The 13,092-nt window shown below is 53.6% G+C and overlaps 1 protein-coding gene across 1 annotated transcript in view; it reads right to left on the bottom strand.

The window, feature by feature from the left end:
* Positions 1 to 10,716: 10,716 nt before the first annotated feature.
* Positions 10,717 to 13,092, bottom strand: part of HAND2 (heart and neural crest derivatives expressed 2) — a 3,564-nt gene continuing 1,188 nt past the window's right edge. Inside the window, exons 2-3 of the mRNA XM_005882699.2 lie at positions 12,829 to 13,086; positions 10,717 to 11,501 (exon numbers count right to left, since the gene is read on the bottom strand). Of these exons, the coding sequence (XP_005882761.1) occupies positions 11,403 to 11,501; positions 12,829 to 13,086 (357 nt within the window). The 3' untranslated portion in view covers positions 10,717 to 11,402. The remainder of the gene's footprint in view (positions 11,502 to 12,828; positions 13,087 to 13,092) is intronic.

Genomic DNA, 13,092 nt, shown 5'->3' with positions numbered 1-13,092 from the left:
TTCTTAGGTTCTATGTCTCCCATGGGTTCCACCGAAGTTCCTAACTGCCCAAAGTCAAAGCATTTACTTGCCCAAAGGCGACCAGGAGAAGTCGAGTGGGGTGGGAGAAACGTGTTTTTCCAAGAGAGTTTGTTAAAAATGTAACTCAGGAAGTTTATTAGTTGGGGCCTCAACGCCTCAGCCTAGGCAGCAATTGGAAAAGTGTTGTCTGTGTCCTTTCATTTCCCATTGGACCTGGATTCCTAAACCGGAGCGGCTGACCTCCCCCAACTCCCAAGAAGAGAGACTTAGTGCCCTCGAAGGTGCCCCGCTCGGGGCAGGAGAAGTCTTTGCAGACAGAGAATCGCCCTGTCACCTCCAGCCACGTCGGTTTCTCTGAGCGCATTTTTCAAAGCGAGTCGGGAGTTACGCAACCGGCATCAATTAGCCTCCTGAATCAAGTCCCGGAGATTGTTTAAATCCGCGGCACTGATTTCACACTTCGGAGCCGGTAGCAGTTTTGCAAATACTGTAAAAACACCACCCGGATGATATATCGTCTGTCTAGGCCAGATTAGCAGGACACGCGCGCATACTCTCTGTTTAAATCACACCCCGAAACGCGGAGAAAATATTTCAATAGGGATCTACACGCGACAGAGCAAAACTGGAGCCGTAATTATTTCCCTCTTTGGATTTCCTGTTTCTACAGCGAGCATTGGTATCAAGGACGAGTCAGGTAACGTGAGCTAAAAGGCGAGCGGGACGCTGTCGTTTAAACCCAATCGCAGTTCGTAGTTCAAGGAAAACGGCCTTTAATTGACACCGCGTATGATTCCTCTGCTCCTCTCGCGCTGCCCCGGCAGGGACGCCCCCAGGAGTATTTATTTCCAGGGCTTTTGGAAACAAAACAACCAACCCGGTCGGCTGTGTGAGAGAGCGCTCCAAGATGGACTGCCGGAGAAGGGCTTTTTGACCCCGGTGCAAATTAGTCATATTGACAGACGCCGGGGGAAGGTAAATTACCCCGCGCGCTGACGTTACGCAGAAGCGCGCCCGATGGCGACTCCGCCGCGGCGCCGAGGGGGCCGCAGGCTCCCAGTTCTTTCCCCCTGATTCCTCCAAAGCCCCACTTTGCTTCTCTGGGGCCTGAAATTTAAACGTGAAGGCGACGGAGAGAACTTTTTTGTTTTTAAGTGCTAGAGAGAAAAAGGGCAAGAGAAAACAAACAAACAAAAGTGGAAGGAAAGAGAAATGTTGTGCGCCCTGGCGCGGGCGATCTGGAGGACCAGGGAGAAAACGCGCAAAGTCCGAAGGGGAGGGAGGGAGGGAGGAGGAAGGGCGGGAGAGGACCGCGCGGCTCCCGGCTCCCAGGTCCACTACTTGGGAGGTCCCGGCCCCAACCCAGGCCCGGCCAAACGTCCCCCCGGGAGGCTCGCGCTCGGGCGGGGTCACAATTACAACCTGGGCTCCAGGCAAGGACTTAAAAACCAAGTGGCGGGGACTGCAGTCTGGAAGCAAGGCCCTGCGGTCATCAGAGGGGGTCGGGCCCGTGCACAGGAACCGTTTACAAGGCATGTGGGTACAAGGAAAAAAAAAAATCAAAATAAGCCACTTTCATCCAGCGTGGGCCGTGAAAATAAAAGCTGCCTTTTAGAGGGGGTGAGCGGGAGTTTTGAAATTCAGCGTGTGTTTTACTTGTATGTGGTTTTACCTGATAACCTAGGAGGAAATTGTCAAGGAAATAACTTTTTTTGGGGGGGGGGGCGAGGGCTGCCATAAGGGGTACACAGGTTTGTCCCAAATCGGCTCGTGTCCCAGCCCTGCAAGCAACTACGCATATCCGTATAGATCATTATACATCGGGGGAGAACACTGGCCCGACCTGATTATATTGACATAAACTAGGATCTAGTGGTCCCACCTCTTTTCTGTATAAAACGGAGTCTTTAAAAACTGAGTCTGCGGAGAGGGCAGAAGGGAACGCGTCGAAAGTGTGGCATCTGATTTTGCCAGCGATTGGGCCGGAAGACTTCTCTAAGAGTAACCGGCATGGGTGCAAAAAACCCGGGTCAGGGCGCAAAGACAGGCGAAAGGAAGGGTCCGAGAGCCGGCCGGGCCCACCAGCTGGAGCAGGCGGTGGCCCCTTCACTCAGTGCCACGGATGGGGAGGCGCCACGTCTTCCCGGGACCTCGGGTTTGCGGTATCTGTAGCTCCTCTTTGGGTTCCCTACAAGCTCTTTTGTAAGCCCAAAGGAGGTTCTCTAAGCTGCCCTCCCTCGCAGGATGGGTGTGGGAGTAGGTAGAGGCGGCTGCAAGGATATTTTGATGGCAAAGTGGCTTATCTTTACGTGAAAACAAAACTCGCTCCCCCTCCCCCCCCAGGCCAGTGGGAACACGCCAAGTTCCACACTTAAGAGGACCGAGGGGGTAGGGAGGGGTGGGGTCTAGAAATCGGAACAGAATCTGGGTGCCCTGCACCTTCCTTTCTGCCTTTCAGCCCTTCTCTCCAGGCCACGCTGCTTCCTGGGAGCGGACTTGGGCACCCTTGGGAGGTGAGGGAAGGAGGGAGAAATCGCCGTAGCTTCCAAGGAGGCGGGGAAGCGAGACATTTGTTTATTTTTTTAAAAAATAAAGGTTTAAAATAAGTCCAAGAGTTTCTGCAAAGGAGTTTCCAACCTGATGTGTGTCCAGGAATGCGAAACCTGGGACCCAAACTGGCAAATGTATATTCTGTAGAAAGCTGAATCTCGCTGCGCCCCCCGCTCACCTTGGATCTGCCCCAGTCCAGCTTCCTGGCTTGGGCCGCAGCAGGGACCTCCTCCGCTGCCCGCCCCCTACCCCCCAGTCGCCTTCCCGGATCAGGCTGGGCCCCTTCGGACAAAGCGATCTCAGCAAACAGCCCCTACCCCCCTCTTGAGCTCGGTGCAGCCCCTCGAAGTTGCCCAGGCGGGCGGGACGGCGCTCCGCTGGGGAAAACAAGGAAGGTAAGCGGGAGCCAGGCCCGGATAGTTTGCTTCCGCACCCTGCACCCCATCACCACCACCACCAGCTCTCCCTACAGGAGTGTTTGGCTGGCCCTAAGGTCCACCCCAACGGCCCGGGGAGCTCCAAGTTGTCCCCGAGTCCCGGACGCCGCGCCCCTACCCACCGGATTGCCTTCGGGGGCCCCTCGGTGCTGTGTCCACGGCGAGGCATTGTGGCCAGGCGAACAGGAACCGCCAGGCCCGCCCGGTCTGCGCTCTTAGCAGCCGGGTAGCCCTGCGGGTCGAAGATGCTCAGAGGAGGAGGAAGTGCAGAGAAAAAAAAGAAGAGGAAGGGGGAAAAAAAAAAACCTAACGTAGCGCACGAAAAACCAACTTTGGGGTTGGACCTTTTCAATTTCACACGAAGCGACCTGGAGTATCTGGAGAAGGTTTTTGAAGACGTTTAGGAGGGAGGGTGAGTTTTCTGCTGAGAAACTCAATCTGCCATACAGTAGCGGCCCCATCTGGGATCTGTCACTGCTGACAGCACCACAGGGCACAGCAGTGATCTTCTGCACAGCCTGCACTCCCCGAAATACCCTCCTTAATCAAAGGATGTCTGCGCGCCCGATCTCAGCGGAACGCGCCGGCGAATTCCAGCGCCGGCCCGCCCCCTCCCCACGGACACAGCGTCGGCCCCTCTCGATTTCCCAGCACATTAATTAAAAGCGGAAAAGGGACGGAGGCTGATGTCATTGCTCTCAGAAGATCATAAACGTAAGAGTCATCCTGTGAGGATCCCTGAAAATGACTTTAATGAATAATTTCAGAGACAGTTATGGCTTTGGGTGATTACTGAGCGAGAATATGAAAACCAGATTTGCAAAGCAAAGACGATGGTCAGGCGGTCTGGAGGCCACTTTCCCATTAAAACCACACCAGCTTTCCCTCAGGGCCAAGTTCTAGTTGCAGACTTAGGTTGCATTTTCTTCTTTAAAAATAAAAGCAACAAACACCCCCTCCCCCATTACACACACACACACACACACACACACACGTTTCTGCCTGATCCTACAGACAAAACTGTCAGCTCAAGTCAACAACAACAACCCACTTTAAATAGACGGTAACCATGCCCTGGCCTCAGTGGCCATTGGCCTCCATCTTTTCACCAAGGAGGCCTTCATTTACTGCCATCTTGATTTAGAATGTCTTTTTTTTTTCTTTTTTGGCATCTTCTCAGCACTGTACGTGATGAAGTTTGAAAATTTCCTCTGCTGTTAAGTCCACTGTTTGTTCTAAATCTTTTCAGCTGGTGGAGAAACAAACAAGCAGCAGCAAATGACTCTCCCCCTCACAGAAGAATCTGCAGGTCTCCCTAACTCTTTATTTCTTGTTCACCAGTGGACTGAAAGGTGATCTGGTGCTACAAGGCATGCTATTTGGAAACACTCCACCTGGTCACAGGGAAGCATCAGGTTGGGTCTAGTTGGCTCATGATTAGTTGTGCATTAAATATACTATTTGCAAACACTGGATTGTTAACGGGGGAGGGCTGGTGAGTACCCTGTTGTTCTTTATATTAATGATCTAGCTGCCTGCAAGCCTGATACCTTTGCTTGGATTCTCTGAGCCCATGGTCCATGTTGATTTATTCCAACTAATTCAGGTAAAAGTGGATGTATGCTTCACACAAAGTATTAGGGGCAAAAGCAATGAGGGGGGTTTTTGTTGTTGTTAGTGTTGTTTGTTTGTTTTTGAGTGGTCTGAAAACTGCCTGTTTGCCTGAGCAGATGCCGTCATTAAGGAAGATCCCCAAGCCACTTGCCAGCACTGTGAGAAACTTCTTTGTGAAGTTATTGCCTGCCCTTCCCCCCTCTAGAAGCACAGATAGGTTCCTCCTCCTCCAATCAGTAAGGATTCAGCTGTCCCAAAGCCTCACTCTCTATTCCTGTCCCCCAAAGACTCCCTACCCCCCACCCCCCAGCTCACTATTTCCTTCACCCTCGGCTGGAGATAGGGGTCGGTGGAAGGGGGAGCCAAACTCTCTCAAATGTGGCATTTTCACTGACTTAAGAGGAAATGATCCTCTTCCGTTCCAGATTACATGAAGACACTTTGGAGTTTGGTGTATTGAGTGCCTTGAAGAATTGAGGAGGGGTGAACATTTGGGAACTTTTCTCAACTGGATTTCCTGTTTATGTTTGATAACCTTGCCCCCCCCCCCAAATAGATCTTCCTGTTACTAGGCTCAAATCATGGGCTAGGACTTCTTTTCACTTTAGCTAAATTCACTGTAGCCTCTGACTAAACACTCAGCTTAGACTTTGCAGCCTGTATGCAAATGAATAGCATCTTCTGGATTTGCTTTGAGTCCCTGCATTGCCCAATTAAATCAAGTATAGGACTGAGCCTTGTAGAGACTTTAAATAATACAGGCCTTGCCCTTCCCCACCCCATCCTTGATAAAGCCACCCCAAGTCGTCCAGTGTTTCACATTGGGGTGTAGAAAGCACCCAAGGTGAGAAAACCGGCTGCAGTGTGTAGCCTCAGGCTGTGGTTCCCAAATACCCTGGGGGAATTTTTCAAAATTGCAGACTTTGGGTCTCCTCCCTGATGTGCTGAATCAGAACTTCTGGTGAAGGTGGAGTGAAATGAGGGCCGGATTTATAATGTTTTCAAGGTCTTTGGGGATTTGGGATAACGAGATAGGTGTGGGAAGCTCCAATGTAAAGGGTTCTGCAGTTGGATTCGTCCCAGCGACGAGGGCAGTGCCCCAAGGTGCCAGCGTTGGAGATCTGGGGGTCATCCTCCCGTCCAGGAATTAGACAAATGTACCTAGTCGCTGCGCTGGGCTTTGAGATATAGTAGGGGACGAAGCTGCCACCTTTCCCTTCCAGGTGTCAGTGTTTGCGTCAAGGACAACTCTGGAGGGGGAAGGGGCAGGAGGCAGGAGAGGGCAGAGCGCCTCTGCTCCTTAGATCCATCAGGTGTTCATAGCAGGTGCAAAGACTGGGGCTTGGAGAGAAGTCCCGTTGGGTAATTAGCCCTCCACCCCACTAGGCAGAAACTCTCATTATGTTGGCCTCAAGGGCTGTCGGGACCAAGCGGGGCCCAGTGCGCGGAGGGGTGGACCCTTAAAAGCAGCCTGGACCCCTAAGAGCCGCCTCCTTCGCGCCCCCGGTGGCTTGGGCACCTCAGCAGTGGCCGCAGCGCTGTAGGAGGGCAGTACCCTGGCACACCGAGAGCCCACGCCCGCCCGCAGGTCAGGGCCGGATGTGGGAGGCTTTTCCAGGAGGAATGCAGCAGACCAGCGAGTTGGAACATCTAAAGTGGGGAGGAGGACAGTAGAAAAGCTGACCGGCCCTGCCTCACCTTAAACAAAGACAACAAAAACCGCTTCTGGGCTAAAAATACAAACGTCGAGAGTCCCTGTGCGCAGGCGAGCGGCGAGTTCCAGCTGCCGGCCTGGCCCGGGGAAGACTTGGCGGCGCGGCTGCCGCTTACACCCAGCTCGGCCGGGTTTTTTCGCGGCGAGATAGGCTGCGCGGCCGGGCGCGGCGCTAATCACTCCCAGATGTCCCTAATAGCGGAGATAAAGACGGACGGAGCGGCCGGGAATAAATTTGTAATCAGGGTTCTACCATCTGATCATCAAAGCGGCCCAAATGCCGGGAGAATTTGAAGAGAATGTGTGTGTAGTGGGGAGGTGGGGGGGGTCGTGTGTAGGGGAGAGGAGGGGGCGTGCCCCTCGGAGGGAACGGACTTGGCCGGGGTGGAGCGAGAGGCCCGGGAGAGAAGTCCAACTTCTGTGCGCGCGTCAGGCAGACACGCAGTGCACTTCAACTCCGAGAGCCCGGCTGGCCGTGGCCGCTGGGCTGTTACAGGCCAACGAGACCGTGGCAGGCAGTTGCTGTGAGCGAAGCGCTCCTTGCGCAGCGGCTGGATGGTCAAGTGGCGAGTTCAGAGCTGTCCGGACCCCGGAAACATGGGATTCGTTTCCTCTCCTGGAGTTGCCCCCCCTTCTCCTCCTCCCCTTTATAAACAGTTAAAAAATAATTTGTCCCCCTGTCCCCTTAAGGGTGGCTCCAGGGTCCTTCTCTCTTGGGGATCCGTGGGCTCCGACAGGCCAGGAGTCCTGTGCGTCCCGAGGACTCTGCAGCGCCCCCTCCTCGCGCTGCGATCGGGGACGTCAGGAGTTGGGTCTCGTGGAGGGAATGGGTTCCCAGGCCAAAAGATCCAGAAAAGACAAGCAGTGCCCAGATTCATTCTTCTACGGGCATAGTCACAAGCCTCTCTTCTAGATCATCTCCGGTTGATCCATCACCAGTCCCTTTTCCAAATCCAGGCAGGTGGGTGGAACAGGCGGGCAGGGAGGACGCCTGGCAACCGTGGAAGAGAGCGGGCCGGCCGCACGTGCAGCAGACACAGCGTTTCCTTAAAGCCGCAAGAATAACTGAGAAGTTTCCTGCAATGTGCAGACCCGCAGTGCAAACGCAGTCCAGGCTATTGTGCTATGATGGTATCCTTTGCCCAGTTTACTGCCCCCCCCCACTCACGCACACACCTCAACCCCCCACAAGGGGTTCAGTTGTCTCTACAAAGGTAATCTCAGAAGCAGCTCACAGGCCCCTCTCTGATCCCTGTGGCTTTGCTCACTCTTACCCTCAGCACCCCTTCCTGCAGAATATGTGGGCACACAACATACTCACACTCCTGCTACCTTAACATCTGGGTGAGATATCAGCTTTGCGACCCTCACCACCCCAGGGGACAGCCACAGAGGCCTAGGTGAGAGGAAGGGATTGAGCCACCCCCAAGTCTCACACATTTGCTTTTGGGGCCTGGGAGGCTGCCAGGGCCACGACTGCACCCACCTTATTGTAGAGTTGACCAGGCTGCCTGGTCCTGCCACACCTGAGGAGGGCAGCCTAGGCCCACCCTTCCTAGGTGCCAGACCTACTGGCTATTCCACTTGGAGGCTGGAACTTCCCATTGGTCCCCAGAGAAGCCTCCTTCCTCCCCCACCGCCCCCCAATTTAGAAGGCAAGAAGAATCCCAGGCGATCTTGCTGTCACCTTCATGACTTGACCTGAAAAAGCTCTTAAAGCTGCGTCACTGTCCTGACTGGTGACAAAAGTCCTGGAAAACTGAGATTGGGAGCAAGGAGTGTGTTTAGGTCCCACTCTGTTATGTTTTCCAAATTACTTCTCAAGAAGTTGAGAATGGGTTTGTAGGTAGGAACACACACACACACACACACACACACACACACACACACAGCAGCCAGGCCAGAGCCCTGCTGGTGCTCCAGGGTTATCAGGCGCTGGGACTGCGTGGCGGTCTGGGGCCGAACCCTGACAGCCAGATCTACCATCAATTTACCTTCCGCCGCCCCAGCTTCCCATTTAGCTTTTAACGTCAAATCCTGCATTTTTGTCGGCTCCGGCCTGTCTAGAGAGCTTGTGATTTCGCTGCAGGAGTGATTGCTTTTAACAAAATGGCAGCAACCACATTATCCGAGCAATTAAAACAGAGACCTTTTAGCCGTTTCACAAGGCAGGAGCTTGGAAACCTTTTTTTTTTTTGAAGGAAAAAAGAAAAGGAGTTAAAAGAGATAGAAATGTGTTGAGGAGAAAAGCATGGAAGCGCTCAAGAAACGTTGGCCCGGCACACCGGTCACTTTCCTGGGATTGACAACGTGGGGCAGGGATGTTGGGAGGTTGGAGTGACGGGTAATCTGAGTGTCTTGCCTGCGGGAGTGTCCGGCCAGTTAGGGTGTGCATCCGGTTAGGGGTTTTGGGTCCCCGGGATGTCGGTTCTGCTGGATGTCAGGCTTTCAGGTTCCTGGAGGGTAGGAATGTCCAGGTGGTTGAGGTGTGGGGTCTGGTGCTGCTGGGCCCGAGGAAGCGGCGGGGCAGGCAGGAGAGAGGAGGCGGGCAGCGCCTGGCCCAGGCCAGACAAAGACTGGTTTCTGGAGAGCGGGTTTACAAGCTTCTGTAGCAGGGAGCTGCCCCGTAGCGCTGGTGCTGCCAGGGTCTTCTGGTTCTCCTCTGCTGGTGTTTAATAAACCGGGAGAAGTGTTAAACCAGCAGAAATGCGTTAAGGCCCAGATGACGAAGTAGCCCAGCTACCCAAGCGCAGGCACGCATGCCTGGTGAAGAGAACTCCTCTCTGGCTCCTGTTTTGAAAACCTCACCGCCTCTCCACTACATTGGTAGACGTTTCCCACTGACCCCTAGGCTCTGGTTGGTGTCTTTCTCTTGAAGGGATTAAAGTAAAGACCCGAAAGGCGGCAGGAAGCAGGAGCGGGAGGGAGGCACTCGGTCAAACGGACAGGGATCCCGAGAGTAATAGAAAATCAGGGCGCGCCTCCCTCCGCCCCCCAGTGCTATAAACAAAGGCAAGTGTCTGTAAACACAGCCCCGCGCCCACCGCGGCGGCCCAGCGCCGGCTGACCCGAGGGGAGAAAGTTCAGATCGCTTTGGCCGAGTTGTTCTAACCCTTCGCCCTCGCGTCGTCAGCTGCCCGCAGAAGAGACCCGCAGAGGCGCTCGCCGCCTCTCCCGGCCCTTGCGAATTCGCCCGCTGCAGGCGGGGGGCTCCGAGTGGGCACCGGCCGGGCGTGGGAACCGCCGGGAGATCAGGGGAGCGTCTGTGCCCGAAGCCGAGGTGCGAACACCACCTCGAGGATGGGTTCCAACATGGAAAGCCTCTGGCTCGCCTCCCTAACACCAGATTTATATAAGTGGCGTTTCATGAAACAAACCACTTTTTAATACGTTTCACCTTTCTTCCCTCCTCCCCCCCTCACTCCTGAATCCCTCCCCTCCTCTCCCCCTCCCAGGCCGGCCCAGTCCTTTTAGACACACCAGTCTCTCTGGTTCCTAAAGCAGAGATTCGGGATCTAGCCAAGCCCACGGGCAAAGGAGGCCTCAGGGACTTCCTTCCGGGTCGTGCTGGGACTTGGGGAGACCAAACCTCGGACGACGTGGGGGGTGGGGGTGGGAGCTGGTAGTCCCGAGAGGGAGCCGCTTGCTGGGCTGGCTTGTGGCCGGTAGGACTTCAGACACCGCGCAGTTAATATTGAATTCCCTGTAGCTCACTGTAAATCTAGCCCTCACTACGCACCCCTTTTAAATCCATGGTCATGCTCGAGATTTCTTACTTGATGTTACCTAAGTTCCTGATCACGGACTTCACACCACCCCCCCTCCGCCCCAGGCCCTCCCTCTGCCCGGCCAGCTCAGATGAGAATACACTCCCTTGCCCCCTCCAGACCACGCAAAACCTCCTCTTTTTCTCTTTCTCTTTTTTAGATGAAAGCCCTATATTTTGAATTAAAGGCTTTAACGCCTGGGATTCTCCTCAAACCCCGTCCACCGGAAATGTACTCCCCACACCAAAACCGAAGCCCCCACCCAATGGCTTCTGGTTGATTTTAGGAAAACAAGGACCCCTTTCCACCTTCTGGGGGAACGACCAGACCTTTCTCCAGCCCAGACCCTCCTCCTACAGACCGCTCAGCGTTCTCCCGGAGGTGGGGGGGGAGAGAGCCCAGGCACTTTGGCAGGATTTTCATCAAGGACCCTCTCTTGAAGGAACCTCCACGCCCTGGGGAGGAGGGATGCTCACGTTAATGACTCTTTCAAATAAAGTTAGAGGCAATCATAATTTAGTTTACTTCGGAATATTTTAAATATTATGAAAACAAATATAACAGTTTTGTTTTCAAAACTCTTTTGAGGTATCAACTATTAAAAGATTGGGGGTTTTGTAAAAAAAACACACAGTGGTTTATTGAATACTTACAACGTTTACACCTTCAATATTAATTAAATTCCACTTAGTTTTAGAGGACGGAAGTGCACAAAACAAGTAGCTGTTGGAAACATCTTGGAATAGGGAACAACCACGGATGAAACGAGACAACACTAGATACCGACCCCAACGGAAATGTTAGCGGCCCCGTTTTCTGCTTTGAAATAAAGCTTTATAATCCCCAGGAATATTTATATCCAAAGGCCAAGTATTAAAGATACACTTCACATACACATCAAGGTCCGCTGTCTTTTATCTGGAAGCGGTTGGGTAGGTGGGGAGGGGGCCACGCTGGTGTCTATACAGCCAGGAGGGAACATTCAAACACAGAGAATCTACGAGACGACGGGATCCCTTACCACGCGGGAGTGTCCTCTTCATATTAAAATCTGGAATGCTTTTCTTCAAATATCCACTATTTTTTGGAGGGGGAGGTGGGGAGCGGATGCCTCATAGCGGGGCAAAGAGTGGGGAGGCAAATTGCACATAAATAAACCGGATGATTCCAAATGCAAGTAGTCCTCAGAGCCGAGCACGGAGAGCTTGCCCCGAGTCCTGGGTCTGCATCTGGCTCCTGGGCCCCAGCTCACTCACGCTCTCCTCCTCCTCCTCCTCCATCTCCTCCTTCTCTTCCTCCTCACTGCTTGAGTTCCAGGGCCCAGACGTGCTGCGGCCAGCCTGTCCGGCCTTTGGTTTTCTTGTCGTTGCTGCTCACTGTGCTTTTCAAGATTTCGTTCTGGACAGAGGGGAGGCGAGGGGGAGAAAAGTGGAAAGAGAAATTCAGAGGGGAGACCTGGTTCCACATCATCCCCGCGCTCCCTGGGCTCAGAGAGACAGTGAGACCGAGGAAGAGATGGGAAGTAAAATGGTTTTAAGTCGTAGTCCCTGCACAAGAGCTACGAAGACTGGCCCTGCCCTAGCTACCGCCCTAGCTACCGCACAGGCCGACAAGCGCCTGCAATACTCAACTACCGAATCCGCACGTTTATAAACAACAACCCGTTTGCAAGTGGCTTATGGAGGAGCTGGGGGCCCCTAGCCGGGGTTGGCTAAATGTGGTTTCCCTGTCTTCAGTTGCAATCCCAGATCCATGCTCTCAGGAAGATGGGGAGAAGTTCCCTCACCCTGGCTTGGGCCTGTGGGCCCGAGGTTTTCTAGCCCCCGGCTCCGCTGTGCCTCTCCTCCAGGCCTCTGAAATCCCTGGTTATTCTGGAGGTCACTCGTTTATGCAGCGACTAGAGCGCCTCGGGCCCCAAAGAAGAAACACTCTATTTTCCAGGCCCTTTTTGGCAAAAGCCCCGCTCTGAACCCCACCACCCTCAGGGCACTTGGTAGGAACTTGAGAAAACTAATTTTCAGTTATAATTTTGTGTTACGGTTAACAACAATAACAATGATCACAGTAATATTTACTATGTGTCTTAAAATGTGCAGGGCAATGCAAAGAAAACAAGAAATACCCATGAAATGTATTCCTCTGATAAATTACGTTTTAACCTCATGGCGGAAGAGAAACTGGAGCTGCATTTTGGAGTTAAAAGTACTCATTGTATGTTTACCTTTACATCTTCCCGAGCACAGTAAGAACGACCATAAAACTCTCTTAGAAACAGTGGCAGCCTCCTTCTCAAGAGGTGGAAATGGAATCAATAGTGAAATAATTAGAATTGAGAGTTTTGGGGCGACCTTTTTCTTTTTAATATCTGAAAGCATCGGATTGGAGGCCAAATGAAGATTCTAAAGGACACGAAATGAGGGGTCCGGGCCAGGGCGATCTGAAGATCAATCGCGACCCTGAGTCTGCAAGGTCGGTCCTAAGTGCTTGGGGGGGAAGCAACGATAACCTGGAGGGAGGATCACCAGCGCCAAGCACCCCTCTTAACCTCCTCCTCTGGCTGACACCCTCCCCCACCTCAGCCCTCACACAACCCAGTGCAAACAACCTGGCTCAGGACGCAGCCGAAAAAAGCGGGATGCCATTGCTCTGCCCATTTGGAAAGAGACGGGGAGCACCGGTTCCCCGCAGCCCGCACCCCCACGGCCCCCTTCCCCCTGGTACTAACCAGCTCCTTCTTCCTCTTCTCTTCTTTCACATCTGTCTTCTTGATCTCCGCCTTGAAGGCCTCCGCCTCGCCGTTCTGGTCGTCCTTGGCCAGCAGGTCCATGAGGTAGGCGATGTAGCTGGTGGCCAGGCGCAGCGTCTTGATCTTGGAGAGTTTGGTGTCCGCGGGCACGTTGGGGATGCACTCGCGCAATTCGGCGAAGGCGCTGTTGATGCTCTGAGTCCTGCGCCGCTCCTTGCGGTTGGCGGTGCCCCGGCGCTGGGC

This window comes from Myotis brandtii, unplaced genomic scaffold, assembly GCF_000412655.1.
Source record: "Myotis brandtii unplaced genomic scaffold, ASM41265v1 scaffold733, whole genome shotgun sequence".
Classification (NCBI taxonomy): Eukaryota; Metazoa; Chordata; class Mammalia; order Chiroptera; family Vespertilionidae; genus Myotis; species Myotis brandtii.
This window is presented reverse-complemented; position numbering and strand designations above follow the sequence as displayed.